Here is a 19,276-nt window from a genome sequence, read left to right as displayed (position 1 = left end):
TGTTTAAGAGCACAGATCCATGGGTCACCTTTCCACAGAAGTGATGCTCCGAAGTATTTTTTTTGTCATGAGTTTACACTAAAGGACTTTTACTGTTTTAATTGACAACTAAAGGCCTGGGACTTGAGTGGACTCTGGGGATGCTGGAGGACAGGGGGGCCTGGAGGAATGTTGTCCGTGGGGTTGCGATGGGTCGGACACGACTTCGCGACCAACGACAACAAAAAGGCCCAGGGCAGGGCCTTCTCCGCCGTGGCCCCCCATCCATGGAATTGGCTTCCCAGAGATACTCACTGAGTACCATCCTTATATACATTCCGGCACCAGACCAATACGTTTTTATTCAAGAGCATCTGAATAGATGATTATTTTAGTTGGAATTTGATTTTAATTGGTATTTTAAAGTAAATTTTCCTATTAATTGTGATGATTTAAGATTTTCCACACTATTATTCCATTCTATTTTATTTTTCCATTCTATTATCTCATGTCCCTGCAATGAGGGTGATGTTATCTTATTTTTATTATTCATTGATTTTAATTGTTTTATTTCTGACATTTTATGTTGTTGGTTTTTATTATGTGTACCGTCTAGAGAGTTGTGCATTTATGAGATGGGATATAGAAACGCCAACTCAATCGCTCAGGGTCTGTAATCCTACGAAGATAGCCGGGTGTCTTCTGGGGGGGGGGGGGGGGGTGAGCTTGCAGACAGAGCAACTCTGGGACCGAGACCCCTGCGCCCCACTGGCTTCCTCCAGAGTCTGAGGGGAGTGGGGCTCCTCCAGTCTGGGACCGACGGGACGGCCGTGCGCGCCTCTCCGGGTCCTGCCTCACAGCAGCAGCGCCAAAGGCCAGGCCACGCGGCAGCGGACAGGGGGCTGGGCAGGAGTGCACGGTGGCGGCGGCGGCAGATGCGTCCTTGCTGGGATGGGGCCCGCGGGCTCGCGGCAATTGGAGAGGCCCCGTCGGAGCTGGGAAACGTCTCCGTTGGTCCTGCCCAACAGAGATATGGCTCTGAAACTTTCCCAGCTTTCCAGCTACAGATTTATTAGTATCGACGTGTTTGCAAAGGCCTGTGGGCAGATGGGCCGTGATGCGCAAGCGCAAAACGTAAGTCGTTTCTGGCCTCAGCCTTTGCTTTATTAAGACGTTCCAGGTACTGGTAAGAAATCCAGCATGGCATTTTTTGACCGAATGCAATTCCTCGCTCCTGCATGCCCGCTTTCGGGTTAATTCCTGTTAATGTCATGCATGGTTAGCTGACGTCCATTTGATCTGCCCTTTAGAGATTTATTTGATCAATAAAGCTGTTATTATGCCTTTGATGATAGTTAGTATCATTTATATGAATTGTCTATTGATGGACACATTCAACAAAGGGTGTTTATGTGCTGAACAATCACATATTTTATTTATCCAATAACCACATAATCGATTTTTAAAGAATATCAAGTTGAAGGCCTTCTTTGAGATGCAAAGATTTCCCTGTTTCTTTCTGTACCTTAAACATTCAATTTGTGTCAGATCTTTATGGCATTTTATTAGTCCCTTTCATACAGAGATCAAATATTGATACTGAGATAAAATCCCCGTCCCAAGCCCGGGTCGCTGGTCGGAGAGGACGTCTTCGTTTTGTTGGCGATGTGTCCTTTACTCTGAGTAATAAGAGGGATTCTTCCCCTTGCCTGGCCTGAGCCAGTTGAGGGGAGCATTGAGCAGGGGGGGCATGCCCGGGTCTTCTGGATGGCGCCCAGGGGATGCCACTGGAGACCAGCGCTCCTCCGGGAAGGAAAGCTGGGGAGAGCGCTGCAGCTGCTTCTCTCCCGGCGGGGGGCGCAGGCAGGCTGGCTGTCCCCTTGCTGCAGTGCTGTTCTTCCTGGAGGCCGGCGCGGGCCCTTAGTCTCAACGGGAATGGCAAAGGCCCAGTCCATATGCCCTGGGGCTCGGGAGGTCCCCGGCACACGCCAGCCACCTTGCTGGGGGGCAGCTCAATTGCCCTCTGCCCCACGGTGTGTGGGAACAAGACACGGGCATCCCTGTGCTTGCTGACCGCGGGGGCCCTGCCCCAGGACTGTCCCGGCCATGTCGCTCAAGATGAAAGCCGGCCGGCCGGCTCCACGCCGTCACTGCAGTCCACCGTGACGGCCAAGCAGTGGCGATAATGGTGCCCCTTGGACCGCCCACAGCCCTACGGGGGCCACAAGCTTCTGGGGGGCTTACGAGCCGAGCCAGAAAGCGCCCCTCCCCGGGCTCAGTGAGGGCAGCTGTGCCAGTCGGCCAGCATGCGCCCCTCTCGGGTGGTGCGGGCTGGGCCTCGACGAGCTGCTCCAGCTCCCTTCTAGTGGGCTGCCGCTGCCCCTCCTCCCGGCCCTACAGGGCTTCCCATGCTCTCCCAGTCGCTGGGCCCGCTGCCACACGCAGCACACACGCAGTGTGGCACCGTGAACAACTGGCTGGCGTGTTTACTGCTGCAGAGGCTGCGTCCCCCCTGGAGCCGCCTCTCCTGCCTGCTGCTCCACTGCTCCTCGCTGGCTGGAGCGCTGCCTCCACCTTCCCCTGACCTCCTTGCATCCGGAAAGGGTCTCAGCCTGCCCAGATCCGGCTGCAGAGCGTGTCGGAGGCAGCCTCCTCCCCAGACTTCTGGTGCGACTCATTCAATTGCCTGCATTGGCCCGTTTCTTCCTTTTGCATCAGCTGGGAAGGTGGCGATGCAAAGCTGCTGGGAGGAAGGTCTTGTGCAGTGCCCCAGTGGGAGCTCGCCAACCGCCAAGGGGGTTGGTGGCAGCCCAGGAACAAGCCCGGCCACTTCGCTAGCAAACGCGGCTTTGCTCGTGCTGTGCCGGTCCCAGTTTGCCCAGGTTCCCTCCCTCTGCCTGCATGTTCCCGACCCTCCTTTGCATCTGGCCGCATGGCTCCATTGCCTGAGCAACCCAGACCCCTTCTCTTGCCCATCAAGCCCCACTTTCCTTTCCAGTGGCTCAGGCGACAGCGCAAGCAGCCATGGGCAGAGGGGCCTCGGGCGGCCTCTCCCCCTCTCCTTCCCAGCACTCAGAATGGGCATCTCCTCACTTTCTGCAGGCCCAAGACATTCCCATGGAATCTGGGAACCTCAGTTCCAATCTACGAAAATGCACAACAGTCACCTAATTCTTGCCCCCCCCCCTTTTTTAAGGTGAGCATTACAGGCCCCCAAACATGTGGCTGCATCAGAACAGCAGAAGTGTACATTTCCTCTGCTCCAGTCAAGATCCTTGTTTCTCCCACTCAGCTTGGGATGAATCCACTGGATTACCTCGCTCCCCTCCCTCAGGGAGCCCTGCGATGCATGGTTTGCTTTTTCCTTGCTTGTTTCTCACTCTGCCGCCTTAATGCACGGAGGGCGCCTGAAAGGCCCTGGAATCTCGTGTCACAAGTGCCTGCAAATTACCGAGAGCAAGCTGTGTTGAGCAGCGGCGGGAGCCTTGCCTAGAAAGGTGCAATGTCATTTTCCAAGCTAATAATACAGGTAATTGCTCCTCTTTCCACCTATTCCAGTTTGGCTTCACTTTTGCCAAACGTGGTTATCAAAATTTGACACAGTATTCCAGGAGCAGCTTTTCTAATCAATAATTTCTGACATAATATTCCTTCCAGTTCAAAGGGGAATCAATATTGCCAGATCACAAGATCACAGACTAGAACTGTCTGTCATGATGTGCCTAAGGACTGGGTTTGCCCTCTTAACAACTTACCGCAGGAATAGTGTTCTATTAAGTGGGTATCCCAAACTCTTGCTCCCCCTAAACTGCGCCTCTGAGCCGTGCGCTGCGCTCTCACATGCTGTTCCACTTCTGCTGCTCCTGCTGATGAGGTGAGGGGTCGCACCCAAGCAATCTCCTGAACCTTCGCTGCGTTAATGATTTCTCCTGATGGTGTCATCTGCATTTTCATGCTCTTCTTCCCTCCCTAAGTCACTCTTTAATGAAATGCACCCTAACACCAAGTCACGAGGCGCGTTCCTGGAAGTACTTCTCCCGGCTTGAATGGAAGGACTCCCTTCTTCCCGCTGGACTGCTCATTGCGCGGCTTCAGAAAGCACTGGGATACTTGTAACACAGCCACGTGTTCCGCCAAGTAAGCATTCTCTGCGAAGAGGGTACAGAGCACAACTGAAAGGAAGCGAAAGGCTTCCGTAGAATCAGAGGGCAGCAGAATCAGAAGAGGCCGGGGGGTCCTGGGTCAACCCCCACCCAGTGCAGGGCTAGGGAGTGAAGCCTCTCTCTGCGAGGACTGCCCAGCTGCCCCTTGGGCCTCCAGTGTGGGGAGCCCACCACCTCCCTCGCTCAGGGGTTCTGCTGCCCTGCTGCTCAGACATTCAGGATTTCTTTGTAGCCGCCTGCCATATTCAGGGGTGAGACAGAAAAGGTCCTACAGCTCTTGGGGTGCCCCAGGCTGGCTGAGGCTGCCAGCTGCAATGCTTTTTTCAGGCTGAGCAGGCACAGGGGTGTAGGAGAGCTGCTGAGCGTCGGGCTGCCCCAGCCAAGAGAGCGCGAGGCACAGGAGACCGGCTTGCAGGAGCCGGACGGAGAGAGAGGCGGCAGCAACGGCATGGGAATGCGGCGCACGCAGGACACAGTGCGCAAGACGCAACGCAATGCGTGCATCGTCTCCAACCTGGCCTAACAGAGGCCTGAAGCTGAGAGGGTGCGAGAAAGCTGGGTGCGACCCGAGCATCGCTCGCAGCACGCAAGCCACAGGTGGCACGAGGGGAGCCCGCGTGGAAGCGGCTCGAATGCACCGTTAGAGAACAGCAGGCGCTGAGCCTGGCTTCCCATAGGATTGGGACAGAGAAGAGATTCGATTCCATTTGTATTTATTGCTTTATATTTGTGACACATTCTTGGTGTATTAAGAGGTCCTGTTGGTGGGTGGTTCGAGCTCCCGGGTAGGTGACTTGGGCCCTGCCCTGGCCAGGGTTGCACTCCCCCTGAAGGACAGCTTGGGAGTCCTCCTCGACCCAGAGCTGTCCTTGGAAGCCCAGGTGACGGCGGTGGCGAGGAGCACTTTCCTCCCGCTTCGGCTAATCCATCAGCTGTGCCCCTACCTGGAGGACTGCCTAGCAACAGTGACACACGCATTGGTTACTTCCTGTTTGGACTACTGTAATGCGCTCTATGTGGGGCTGCCCTTGAAGACGGTCCGGATACTTCAGATGGTGCAAAGTAGAGCAGCCAGGTTGCTGACGGGGACTGGGTGTTACTCTCACATAACCCCAGTCCTCTGTCAGCTCCATTGGCTTCCCATCGAAGTCCAAGGTCAATTCAAGGTGCTGGTTATTATCTATAAAGCCCTAAATGGCTTGGGACCAGGATACCTAAAGGAACGCCTTCTTCCCCATTTGCCCTCCCGCCCCCTGAGGTCGGCAGCAGAGGCCCTCCTCCGGGAACCCTCCGGGAAAGAGGTCAGGAGACAGAGCACCCGGAGGAGGGCCTTCTCTGCGGTGGCGCCCCGACTGTGGAATGCGCTCCCCAGAGAGGTCCGCCTGGCGCCATCATTATATGTTTTTCAGCGCCAGGTCAAGACTTTTTTATTCGATCAATATTTTAATATATTTTAACTGTGAGAAGATTTATTTATATTTTATATGATGTTCAGCCAGCGTGAAATAGTTAACTTATTTTATTCTGAAATAGTGTTGTAAGCCGTCCAGAGACTGAAGTAATGGACGGCATACAAATTTGGTAGGTAGGTAGGTAGGTAGGTAGGTAGGTAGATAGATAGATAGATAGATAGGTATTAATAAAACTATAACCTAATATAAACACAACCCTTGACAGCAGCTTTCCGTAATGCTGCACCTGGCTGGTTTTGGAGCCATGTTTAATCAAAATTTTAGAATGCTACTTACTATCTGTGGACTGAAGAGGAGGGTTCCCCTTTGCCTTAGTCACAGCTGGAGCACATTTTCCGTGTTCTTTGCTGCCATCTTGTGCTCAAAGACTGGAAGGGCAGCAAGAAAAAGGGGACGCCCTCGGAGACATTTGGAGTATACAGGGCAAGGCAAGAGAACTTTCCTGGGCATCTGGGCCAGACCCTGGGCACACAATGCCCAGGACGTCCAACCAATGGCTCGGGTGGAGCCAGTGCGTGCCCCCAAACAGGCCTGCCCTTGACAGCCCTACTCCGCTCTTGCGAACTCAGGCCGTGGCTTCCTTTGGGGCGTGGAGCCATCTCACGGCCGGGCAGTTGGCGTGGCTGCTGCGCAGGATCCCTTGGCATCTCCACTCTTGGGGGTTCCAGCCTGTGGGCCTTTGCTTGCCACCCATTCCTGGCAGCATTTGGGCCAGTTCAGTCTTGTCAGCCTGGAACAGTTCTGCCGGCTCAGGTGCTTCACTCCCGGCACGCGCCCTCAGAAGAGCCGACGCATCGCCTTCTAACATCGCTGGCCCTTCCTCAGAGGAGGAGTCTTCACAGAGGTCTGCCTGGACTTGCAACTAAGTGCCGCAGGACCCATCCCGCTCGGCCCCAGACCCCCCTTCTGCTCAGCCCTGCCCTAGGAAGTGGGCAAAGCAAGGGGGTCCGCGAGCGCTCGCGGAGAGCCAGGGTGCCCCTGCAGCCCCCTTCCTTGCCACGCGCGGCAACAAGTGTGCAGGAGAGGAGCGCTGCTTGCACAGCGCTTGCACGGGGCTCGTTTCCTGGTGAGCACAGGGGAGCGCTGGGCACGCTTGTCAGGAACGCGGAGCCGAACATGATGGCTGCAGCGAGGACGACTCGCCTCCAAGCGGCAAAGCTCCGGGAACCCAGCAGACCCCCACCTCTTCATGCAGCCCTCACCCAGGCATCCTTCCGTCTCTTCTTTATGGCTCTTCCATAGATTGTTCCCATCTTCTCTTCAGTTTTTCCGTCAGATAGTACACTTTGCAGTTGGTCTTCCAGCATTCCTTATCTAGGTGTGAATTTCCCTTTGATTTCTTGACTCCTCTGGAAGAAAACTGTTTGCCCTCTTCCATTGTTCTTTCTCTTTCTTTATACTTGGCCATTGCAGTAGCAGTAGGAGCAGCAGCAGCAGCAACCACACAACACGGCTTCCGCAAAGACAGGTCCTGCCAGACAAACCTTGTGGGATTCTATGACAAGGGTTCAAGATGGCTAGATGGAAGGGATGCAGTGAATGTGGTATACCTGGATTTCAGCAAGGCCTTTGACAAAGTGCCCCATGATATCCTGGGGAAGAAACTGAGGAGTTTGGGATACACCAAAGCACTGTCCAGTGGATTAGGGCATGGTTGACTGACCGAAGGCAGAGGGTAACCATTGGGGGGAATCGTCGGGATGGCGGCCAGTGACAAGCGGGGTCCCCCAGGGCTCTGTCCTGGGGCCAATCCTGTTTAATCTTTTCATCAGTGACATGGAAGAAGGTTTGAACAGTCTGCTGATCAAATTCGCAGCCGATACTAAAACTGGCAGTGGCCACAACTGAGGAGCAGGTACTCCAGATCCAAAAGGATCTGGACAGACTATGGAAGTGGGCAGGAGACAACAGGATGGCGTTCAGTGTGGATAAGTGCAAGGTCTTGTGTCGGCACGCAGCAAGCACTGCCTTCTCCCCTTAGACTCCTCTGACCCAAAACCAGGCTTGGTGGCAGCCCGTGAAGCGGAAGGCAGTCCTCTGCCCCGCACTGCCACATGTGGCCACCACACCGCGGTGCCGCTGCTGCACCCGGCCAGCGCTCTGCGGTCCCTGCACTAGCATGGGCACGGGTGTTGTTTCTGCGCCCTCTAGCGATGGCAGGCCGCTCCTCTTTCGCCAGGAGAAAGCTCCGCCATTCACCCCGCTGCCTCTGGCCCCGAGCCTGCCCCACACTGTTCCAGCAGGGCTGGCCCGGGGAAAGCCATACACAAGCCCCAGCCCCGCCGGGAAAGCCCCCCCCCCCCCCCCCCGCACTGCCCCTGGGGAGGCAGAAGCCGAGTGACCCAAATCCCATTCACACCCACCTGGGGCCCCGGAAACAACATGGAGCCTCGTGCCCTCCATCCACCCAGGAGGCCTCCCCCTCACGCTCCTCCTGCATCTCAAGCAGTCCTTTGATCCGTCTGACCTGACCTACCCAAGCGGGAGAGCCGGGCTTCAGATGGCACGCCCCCGCCCCCTAGTGGCAAACCGGACAGCCCTCTATGGAGATCTGCCTCGCCTTTTGCAGAGGTAGGAAGACAAGGCCCCTCCACAGTGGCTCCAGGCCGCAGGCGCTCTGCACTCGCACCCGGGAGCCCTTTCCCTTCCAACAGCATCACCCCATGCTCAGCAAGGCCCTCCCCCCGACGGCCAGTGTGGGAAGGGCCACCCTGGGAAGGGCAGGAGTGGCCTCTGAGCAGCAGCAGCAGCAGCTGGGGGAAGAGCAGTCTCTCCTGCATCGTGCTGGACCCTTGCCAGGCAGCTCCTTGCTGAGCTCGGCCGCTGCCCGATGCAGCCCAGGGGCCCGGGCAGAGCTCCCCGCTCGGCTGTCCTCCTGGTTCTTGCCCTGGGCCTCCTCAAAACCGCTCCCTTGCCACGTCCAGACACACTCCTGGCTCCTGACCACGGCCTGCCTCTGCCCGAGGGCCAGGCGTTGGCCGGTGCACAACCCTCCGCCTGCCCTGGGCCCTGCCTCCCTGGTCTTGGGGCCTCTGCCAAGACCACCCCCCCCCCCGGCAGCAGCTGCAGGGAGCCATGCTGGCCAGTGCCACCGCAGGAGGGGGCTGCCGGGGGAGAGGCCAGTGGGGCTCCCTCCCCAGGGAGCACTGGCAGGCGCGTCAGGGATCAGGGCGGAGCCTGGCTTCCTTATGCAAGCCAAGACCAGCCCCGTGACCCGCAGGTCACTTGTGCGGAAGCAAACCTCCGCTGGCCCAGCAGGCACAGGCCGCCCTCGCAGGGAGAAGGAAAGCAGGCTGGAGTCTGCAGGGGTGAGGAGCCAAGGAGGTGGGCCAACTTCCCGCCCCCAAGCCAGATGGCTGGCTGGCTGGCTGGCTATCTCCCGAGGGAGGGAGGGAGGGAGGGAGGGAGGGAGCTGTGACAGCGTCAGCAGCTGCAGCGAGAGCAAGGACAGCGGCAGCCTGCGCAGCACTTCGTGAGCTCTCTTCCCAGCCCTCCCTGGAGCAGGGCAAGCGGCCACCTGTGCACACTAATGCACATCCAGAGAGAAACACAGAAGCAGAGCGAGTCAGGAGGGGCCTCCCGGGCCAGCTAGTCTGACCCCCGGCTCCAGCCGGCTCCGCTCACGACATGCCCCCCATGTGCATGTCCAGTCTATCTTTGAGCACCCGCACAGATGGGGCCTCAGGCGGCGAGGCCAACTCCTTCGGAGGCAGGGCCCCTCGACCGCCGCCAGCCTGCTCTCTGAGCCTGGGCAGATGCGAAGCTGGGCCGAGTGGCCTCCCAGTCAGTCGTGAGCAGCGGTCCTGGTGGCCTCCTGGTGGAATCTTTTGTGTTCTCGGGTCTTGCTTTCCAAACACTTAAAAGACACAACTTAAAATCTACACCATACAAATTAAGATGTTCCTGCTTTATTTAAGCTTTTGCTATACAAAAACAAGCAACTGATTTCAGTAAAAATTCTATAGTTGGACATTAAAAATTAATAAAAATAGAAGGTCTCCAAAGTTCTGGTCATTCTTTTGCAAAAGCTAGTGAAAACCTGCACACAACTATTTACAAGACCGATTCAGATCAACGTAGGAGATCAGCTGCTCTGAGGCAGGCCTGGAAACCGGGTCGGATGTTTCCCAAGGAAAGCAGCGCGCTCGCTCGTCGCATGGCGGTTATTGCTTAGTGGCATCAAGCGGTCAGTCCAAAGAACGCCACAACCCGTTTCATCGCCGCAGGGGCTGCAGGACTGCACGGAGAACAACTGCTTCTTATTTTCTTGGGCTGTGCATAAGGGCCACTGAGCCGAATAAACTCAACACATATACAGAACGGGGGATAAAAATGGGCATTTATGCGAAGGAAGTCCTACCCATGTTCCATGTTTCCAGACTGCTGAAGGGCCACAACCTCCCCGGGATCATCTGAACCACCGCGCATAAAGTCACCTGCTTCACGGGAGTCGACTGGATGGACCCGATTCTGCTTAATGCGCGCGCTGCGCCTCCACGGCAGCCAGGAGGAACCCTGCTGGCGAGGCCACGGCCCAGCTCCCTGGGCTGTGGCACGGGAGGGCTGCACCTGCCTGCCTGCCTCCCTTGGAGACCCTCGTGCGGATGCCTGCCTGGCTGGCAGATGGCCTGCAGAATGCATCCGCGGAGCCCCGGAGCGTCAGGGCCTCGCCTCCGGCAGACACTCGTCGTTGGCCAGGCGGTCGATGCTCCTCACCTTGGTGGGTGTGCCGGTACAGTGTTCCTGGAAGGAGAGGGTCGGCAAACGATTACCACACCTGGAAACACACGCATCCCTTCAGTGGGTGCCTCGACTCTGACCTCTAGCTAAGCAGAGTGGAGGAAGCAGCCCCAGCTGGTCAGGGCACTCTGGGGTAGCATCAGTGGCCTAGGACACAACTGGTAACACAGGACCGTTCAGCAGCTCTGAACTTTGAACGACTTACATCATTGTCTTGCAAATTTTCTTGTGACCCAGACGAATGACTTCTTACGGATTCTGTCTCCATATCACCAAGGTCAACAGTGCTGCAAAAGTAAAACAGATGGCAAAATCAGCATTTTGAACTTGAGAATAAAGGGGCTGTCTGATTTCGACCACCATCTGCATCTGTCTCTCCACAGTGGGCATCAACCATGGTTTCTACTCCCCATCAGGATCTATATTTGCAGCCAGAATTATGGTTAGAAAATTCCAACTCTCCATTTCCAAGATCTTGGCAAATGCAGTCGTTTGCTGGATATCACTGTTTGCTATGTCACCACCACCATCATCACCACTGCACCAAATATTCAAGCAGTAATTTGTTCGTCTGGTTAAGTTTCAACCAAATAACCACCAAATACTGAGTGATGTGCTCGCTGAAGGTGACCAATGCGCGGCTACATCACTGCAGCATGCCATGGAGTAACTCCCAGAAGGATTAAGATGCAGCAGCTGGCTAAGCTGTCCTTGATTTTATCACTTCTGTTGCCAGGCAGAGCGTCACCCTCACTGCAAGCAACTTCACAATATCAGTACCTTTGTGCATATCTACATTTGCTTTTCCTTGTATTGCTATACTGTCCAGGAGCTGAAGTTCTCAGGGCAGTGCAAAAAGACAATCAATGCAGTGACATAAAATATAGTATAAAGCAACCAAGTAATAAAACTATTTGCTTATTTAAAACATTTCCATGCCGCACCTATAGCCAGTCAGCCCTCTGGACAGTTTACAAACATTTAAAATATAAAACAAAGCCCAACATCACAACAAGGTAAAACCGAGAACCGTTTGCAATCACGATCAGTGAAAACAAAATATGTTACCAATAAGAACAAAATATGAAAGCACACTGAAAATGTAACACCACATTTTACCAACTTAAGGGACCAACACCAGATCCTACTACTGGGGCTGCTCAAAATGAAGCCGCAACATCCACTCCCACTGCTCACGGCTGAAAACACCTCAACCAACCAGCCAGCCAAGTCGGCACCCGGCAGCCCAGGAAGAGATCGCGCCAGAGTTTGGGCATTGCCAAACTGCAATCTTGGAGGTGGCACTGAGGGAAACTGCAGCACTGGGAGAGGCAACCCACCCCGAATTTACTGAGCAAATTCTACCGTTTAAAAAAGAAGAGAATTGGCTTCATAGAATGCACGAATGTCGAGGTAAGCAATGCTTTTTGGCCGATCCTTTAAAAAAGCACATTGCTTGGTTAGAAATCTCTTCCCTCTTGCACCATCTTGCTTTTGGTGTGGGGGGGATTTGTGTGCACAGAGTCAGTGCATTATCCCAGGCAAACCAAGGACAATATTGTCTGGAGAGGAAACACAGTGCCTAAAATGATTTTCCAGTCCATAGCTCACAACGTCTCATTTGTAAAGGGCAGCTATTACCCCATCGTTCAGTTTTCATTACAAAGAAAAGCTGAGTTGAACTCAGTGCATGCGTCTTAACCAGCTAGGTTTCAGTTCATGTACGCGCACAGTCCAAACTTGCCTTAAATAAGAGCCTGAATCTGGTTGTCTGTGTGCATTTTGTGGGGGAGTTCAACGTTTACTGGAAGAAATCAAAACAGTCCCTGAAGTTCAAAACTGTAATGGAGCTGCCACTTACATTATTTCTGTGTCACTGCCCTCCTCAGCAGGAGGGTCCCAAAAATGCAAGGCGACTTTCCAGAGTTTGATCTGTTGGTCCCAAGATCTTCGGCTGTACTTCTTAAATTTATTTGGAGTTCTTGGATGGACCCCTGGAACTCGTAGGCACCTATGGGAATAAAAATCAAATCAAGCTGAATACCATTTTAAAGCCAAGCTATTTTTTCACACCAAATTCAAGACCAAACAATTCAGCTACTTATAATACAACAAATATTTCCCTTTTATTGCTGTAATATTTCCTGCATCTCATAATTGTTAACTTAGAACAGCCATCTGTTTTTTCAAAAGATAATTGCCCACATAATCATATAAGCAACACATTAAGCTGCTTCCCCACCCCAAATTTACCTTGGAACTTCTCGAATGTATCTGTCATATGCCAGTGTGTTCTTCCCATAATTTATCTGTTTCTGTCTCCTCATCAGAACAGCCTCATCTGTCTCAAATTCCACAGCTGTGGGGAACTCCTTGGAATCAGAACTAAAAAGAAATTATGATGATTTTCATTTTTAACACACCCTATTTCATGGCGGCTCGATGCTGCACAGAGTGGCATCAACAAGGAACTCCCATGCCCAAGAAGGAATGCCACTGTTCAAAGTTCCAGCCAGCCTGGAACGGAAACTTTTTAGTGTTCCTGCAGGCCTGCAGAGAACGCCTCCCTCCACCGGATGCGATACAGTATCCTTGCCCTGGCCGCAACCTCCCAACAACACTGCATTTCAAACAGCGTGCTAGTCCACTCGCAGGGCCTGAGCATTGTATTACGCTGTGCTTAGTCAACTGCACGGGCTTTTGGTTCCTCTCCTGGTTCAGTGCTTCCTGGCTTTGGACCAGGATACCCAAAGGTCCGCGATCCCACATACACAGGAAAATACTCGGCAAAGGCCCTTCTGTACATTTTTTGCTACCTGAGGTAGGATGGCAGTTTATGGAAAGAAGCAGCCCAGCAATCTCAGTGCTGACACCCAATTTTGAAATCCCAGAGACAATTTCCAGGCATCTTTGTTGCAATCTCAGTGCCATGCAGAGTTCTTTTCAACTCTAGATGTAATATTTTAAATATTATTTTATCTTCCACTTTTTAAAGGCACTGTGAAAATGCACGGATGTGTGTTGTAAAACTTCTGATAATAAAGGGCTCAGCTCTGCAGCCTGACCAGGAAGAAAATCCACATGCAAACAGATGAAGAATGGAGAAGGTTTTTCTATTCAGCCACTGCAAGAACACCATCGGGCCAGAAATCCTCAGGACCAGCATTTCATCATTCCGGAGAATGAGCTTTCGTCTTACCTTCCAGTGGACAGCTTCCTTTCTCTTCCAAATTCATTTATCAGGAGTTTTCTTTTGTATCTGCAAAACATGCTGTCACATTAGCACACCACTATTTTAATTATTACAGTTATTTTCACATCCGTCTCTGCTGCAGTACGAACACGCTCACACAAGGCTGTTGACAGCTCAAACAGTGTCTGTCAGGCCACACTCTCTCTCGTCATTCTTGTCATTACACAGCCAAACTAGTTACCCCAAATAATGAACCTAACACTCCTCTCAAAGAACGGCAGCCTTGCCATTACTGCCAGGGTCCGGTTAGGGTGATGCCACCATTAGAGAAGCTACGGCAACTTCCTGGTGGCTCCAAGAATGGGAGTTGGTCATGCTATTCATCCTGAGCAAGCGATGCAGCGAGGGCACTCCTGATCCCCAGTCCAACAAGATCCAGTGTTCTAACCTGAGAACAAAAACTGCTTCTCACAAGTAGATAAATATATACCTTTTAAATACGGCTCTTATAATGGAAGGGAGAATTGAATTGTTCTCTCTAAACGTAAATGGACTAAATTGGCCTTCTAAGAGGAGAAGGACTTTCTCTCAACTCCAAAAATTGAAGCTAGATTTAATTTGTCTACAAGAAACAACACAGTAAACTCTTGGAATGTCCAAAGCTTGAAAAGCTATTTATATCTTCCGTTTCTCAAAAGAAAAGAGGTCTAGCATTATCTATCCAGGAAAAATTAGACCCCAAACAAATATAGGCTGATGAAGATGGTAGGATTCTGATGGTTGAAGTTACAATGAAATTTAAAAAGGTGCTTTTAGTGGCGATTTATGCCCCAAGTGACCACCAGGAAATGTTCTACCAAAAATTAAATACTTGACTTTTGCAATTTGATTATCAGACTGTGTGCTTAATAGGAGATCTCAACACAATTGTGGACAAGAAAATGGACCATAAGAGTGAGATTAAGGAGAAGAAAGGCAGGAGGATACTTCCAAAGTCTTGCTTTAACATAATTGAAGAATTTAGATTGATAGATGTTTGGAGACATAAAAACCCAACCTCTGCTAAATATACGTTCTATTTGAATAGACATAGGTCGTGGTCCAGAATTGATATGATTTGGGTAACCGCAGACTTAGTACCAGACCTGTTAGAGGTTGAAATAGAGACAAATGCCTGGGCAGAGCATAATCCTGTAACAATGACATTGAAAGGGACGGTAAAAACACCCAGATGGGTCTTAAACAAAGCCTTATTAGAGGATAAAAAAAATCAAAGAAGAGATAAATAAAGAAATGGAAATATTTTTTAAAATCAATAAAACTGAAGAAACCTCTTTGCAAAATGTTAGGGATACAGCTAAAGCCTATGTTAGAGGACTGATAATAATATACTCAGCAAAAATAAATAAAATGAGAAAGCAGGAACTATCTAAATTAGTAGAGGAATTGATGAAGCTTGAACAGTAGCTACAGGAAGATCCATCTAAAAAAAGACCTTAAGACACAAATGAATATTTTAAAACACTATCTGAACCTCTTAGATACAAATGAACTTACCAAGCAAATGAAACTGACTAAACAGATTTTTTTTTCAAAAATGCTAATAAACTAGGGAGATGGTCAGCTTATAAAGGAAGGAAGGAAAGAAAAAAGAGATTAATATATACACTGAAGGATGGAGAAGGACAACTGCAAGTACAAAGCACGCAAATGAAGAAAATAGCAGATGATTTCTTTGCAAAGCTGTATCCGAATAATGAGATTTCAACTGAGAAAGTTAATGAGTATATACAAAGGGGAAAACTACCAAAGCTACCAGAGAAATACCAAAAAGCATTAAATGAAGAAGTAACAGCGATAGAAATAACTGAGGCAATTAAGAGACAAAAGACAGACAAAAACCCCCGGCCTGGATGGGTGACCAGCAGAGTTCTATAAAACTTTCAAAGGAATCTTGTCTATGCCTCTTAAGGGTATATGTAACGCAGCATTGCTAGATGCTAAAATACCAAATACTTGGACAGAGGCAAACATTACACTAATACCGAAAGATACGGACTTGACACAGATCCAGAACTACAGACCTGTATCACTATTAAGTGTGGATTACAAAATTTTTGCCTCTGTAATGGCAGAAAGACTAAAGAAGTATCTAACAGACTTTATACATCTAGACCAAAATGGCTTTTTACCTAAAAGACAAATGAGGAATAATATGAGAATCTTCTTGGACATTTTAGAGTATTATGAGGTACATTCTGAAAAATCAATGGTGTTATTATTCATGGATGCACAGGCCTTTGACAATGTCACCTGGCAATTTATGAAGCAACAACTAGTTCAAATGGAGTTTGGTGAAAAAATTAACGCAAAATTAAGCATCTATCAAAAACAGTCAGCTAGGATTATAATTAATGGAGAATTTACAAACTTTATAGACATACAAAAGGACACGAGACAAGGATGTCCTTTATTACCACTGTTGTTTATATTGATTCTAGAAGTGTTAAATAGAAATATTAGAGATTATATGGATATTAAGGGCACTAGAATCAGAGATGAAAGCTATAAATTGCAAGCATTCGCAGATGACTTAGTTTTTATAATGGAGGAACCCGTGGTAACAATGCCTAAACTCCTACAAAGGATTGAAGAATGTGGCGAGGTTACCGGGATGAAAATAAACAGAGACAAGACGAAATGGTTAGTAAAAACCTTACATTGGAACAGAGAAAAACTCTGGTAGAACAAGAAGATCTTCACATTGTTAAAAAGGTTAAATACTTGGGAATTCTTCTTACAGCTAAGTGTACTACATTGAAAGAAGATTAATTATGATAAACTATCTAAGGAAATTAAGGGTGACCTGGAAAAATGGGCTAATCTGCAACTACCCTTGTTGCGAAGAAGAGCACTAGCTAAAATGAGTATATTACCAAAGCTCTTGTTCCTATTCCAAAAAATCATTTTTTTGATGATTTAAATACTCAAACTTCAAGATTTATATGGAAAAAGAAGACACCAAGGATTAAATTAAAAATGCTCCAGGAGGCTAAAAGGAATGGGGGTTTTGGTCTTCCCGATTGGATGCTGTATTATCAAGCCCCTGTTTTAACGTGGCTAAAAGAATGGGTAACTTTGCGAAATAAGAGAACCTTGTGTCTTGACTTGCAAAAGGGCTGGCAGGCTTATACGTGGTATGAAAAGTGTAAGGTACATGGCTGTTTCTTAAATCATTGTATTAGGAAATCATTAATGTCGGTGTGGGAAAAGTTAAAGACAAAACTGTATACTAAATTACCAAGATGGGTTTCGCCTATGGAAGCTCTCGTATATCCAAATGCATTGAACTTTGATACGATCGTGAAATACGATGACATTTTGGATAATGATGGAGGATTAAAATTGAACCAAGAAATACAAGAACAAGGAAGTATTTCTTGGTGGCACAAGGTTCAAATGCAATCTAGATATGCCAAAGATCATAAAATGTGGGGCTTCCATAAGGAGTCAACAGCATTTGATCACGTGATTCTTAAATGTGATGAGAAAATGATTAAAAGATTGTACAATTTCCTACTGGAGAGGAGAATAGAAGATGAACAGATTAAGGAAACTGAGAATGTGGGCACAAAATTTTGGATATAATATTGAGTTAGAGAAATGGCAAGAACTGTGGGAAAGAAATATTAAAGTAACATTAGCAACTTCGTATAAAGAAAATCTGTATAAAATGATGGTATTTATCACCAAATAGGTTAGTTAAGATGTTTCCAAATATGTCAAATAGATGTTGGAAATGTAAATACAAATCGGGTACTTTTTATCGTATGTGGTGGACTTGTGATAAAGCAAAAAAGTATTGGATTAAATACACAAATGGCTTGAGGAAATGTTACAAAAACCTTTAACATTTAAACCTGAACTTTTCTTATTAGGCATTGTACCTGATGATCTTATTAAAAAAGAAATGTATTTGACTCTACATGTAACTACTGCGGCGAGGATTGCATTTGCCCAACACTGGAAGAGTGAAGAACCACCTTCCGACGAACTGATTCTAAAAAAGATCTTGGACTTGGATAGACTGACATTGTCACTGAGGGAGAAAGGAGATACAGACTTCTATCAAACCTGGGATTCTTTTTATTATTGGCTAGAGAAATGGGACTATGCATAGACTTAAATATGTTTATAGTTTAACATAAAAAGAAAAAATGTGGGGGGCTGACCCAGTAGGTCTGATGTTTTTGATGACTGATGCTTCTTAGTTTCTTCTTGTTAGATATATTAAGAATAAAACTTACTCACAAAAAAAACCTGCTTCTCACATCTGAGTATGGCAGCTCTGTTTTACAGGCAGCTAAAACAATCTACTCTCCCCTACTTCTAAAAAGAGACTTACACACCCGTACCTTGCCATTTCTTTATTAACACTGGTCCTCATTTCATCTTCTTCAACTGCAGTCCCCCAGTCTGAGCACCTGGAAAGGGGCTTGTGGCCTTCTGGTGTTGTAAAACTGCAAACCAAGTCCCAAGAAAGACAGTAGCAGCTTTACCACAGGGTTTAAAATATACAATATCAAAACTGTCTTTTACTAGCAACCCCACAAATCAACCCACAGTTCAAGTTCTGGTAAGTTATTTAGTTAAAATGTGTATGTAGTTAAAACATGAGGACAGGTTCATGTCCCCGTCTCTGTACTGGATCCTTGTCCTTCCTGGCTTATAAATCAGCAAAGAAGGCACAATCAGTCGAGCCAGGGAGGTGATTAATGCCTCCTCCATAATATAAATTATGCTATGGCTAAATATATTTCTCTAACAGCATACAATTCTGCATATCTGTATACCACTGGTAATTGATAATCAAGTTATTCCATTTCAACTTTGAGATGCGCTTAAGCAGGACTATCTTGGGGAAGTATTTCTGTCCACATACCTATCTGGCCTGCTGTCAGACAGACTGCATGTGTGCTTCTCATCGGAAGCAGGCACACTTTGATCATACGCATTTCTGTGTTTGCCGTCTGCCCCGCGCTTCCTTCCTTGAGCCCAACGATTTGGAAGGCTGTGAGGAAACAATCAGAAGGTGAAACTAGTTCACGGTGTGCGTCTGCACAAGAAATCATCACAAAGGCATTTATTTCATTTGTAGCGCCTCTTAAACGCTACATTCCAGGACGGGCACGTTTGCTCGAGTAATGGCGACACTGGCACAGGGCATCTGGGCGGTGCAAACCCCCTTTCCAGGCACCACAAGCACAAGCCTCCTACTGGTGGTCCCGCCGGGGGATTTGCTCCCTTCTTCCCCCACACCGCTTTCTCAGGGGGCCCTTTCCATTAAGAGGCCTTATTCAACCCCCGCAGGCAACGGGTCCCGGGGGCCGCTTGCATTTCGCGGCACCCACGACCCGAAGGGGCGGCTCTGGGCCGAGCGCTCCTTCCCCGCCCCGCAAGCAGCAGCCGGCGGTGCTCGGCGGGAAACGGGGCCCCGGCCGGGACGGCAGAGAGGGCTCCGCGACCCCCGCCGAGCACTGCAGGCACCCGGGGACCGTCCCGCCGCCGCGGCCCCCGCGCAGCCACGGCTCCTTCCCCCGAGGCGCGCCCTCCTCCCTCCGCCCCGCGCGGCGGGCCAAGCGGCAGCCCGCGCAGGCCCCGGCCCCGCCGCCCCGGCCCCAGGCGCGCCTCCCGCGCCTCGCCTCGCCGCCTGCTCCGGGCGGGAGGCC

At 49.9% G+C, this 19,276-nt stretch overlaps 1 protein-coding gene across 1 annotated transcript in view; it reads right to left on the bottom strand.

Moving 5' to 3' along the window:
• Positions 1–9,506: 9,506 nt before the first annotated feature.
• LOC123032419 (stem-loop binding protein) overlaps positions 9,507–19,276 on the bottom strand; it is a 10,338-nt gene continuing 568 nt past the window's right edge. The window contains exons 2-8 of the mRNA XM_044448292.1: positions 18,490–18,618; positions 17,963–18,067; positions 13,554–13,613; positions 12,608–12,739; positions 12,216–12,365; positions 10,560–10,641; positions 9,507–10,357 (exon numbers count right to left, since the gene is read on the bottom strand). Coding sequence (XP_044304227.1) covers positions 10,274–10,357; positions 10,560–10,641; positions 12,216–12,365; positions 12,608–12,739; positions 13,554–13,613; positions 17,963–18,067; positions 18,490–18,618 — 742 coding nt within the window. The 3' untranslated portion in view covers positions 9,507–10,273. The remainder of the gene's footprint in view (positions 10,358–10,559; positions 10,642–12,215; positions 12,366–12,607; positions 12,740–13,553; positions 13,614–17,962; positions 18,068–18,489; positions 18,619–19,276) is intronic.

The sequence above is a fragment of the Varanus komodoensis genome, unplaced genomic scaffold, assembly GCF_004798865.1.
Source record: "Varanus komodoensis strain SLA01 unplaced genomic scaffold, ASM479886v1 scaffold54, whole genome shotgun sequence".
In the NCBI taxonomy this organism is placed as follows: domain Eukaryota; kingdom Metazoa; phylum Chordata; class Lepidosauria; order Squamata; family Varanidae; genus Varanus; species Varanus komodoensis.
This window is presented reverse-complemented; position numbering and strand designations above follow the sequence as displayed.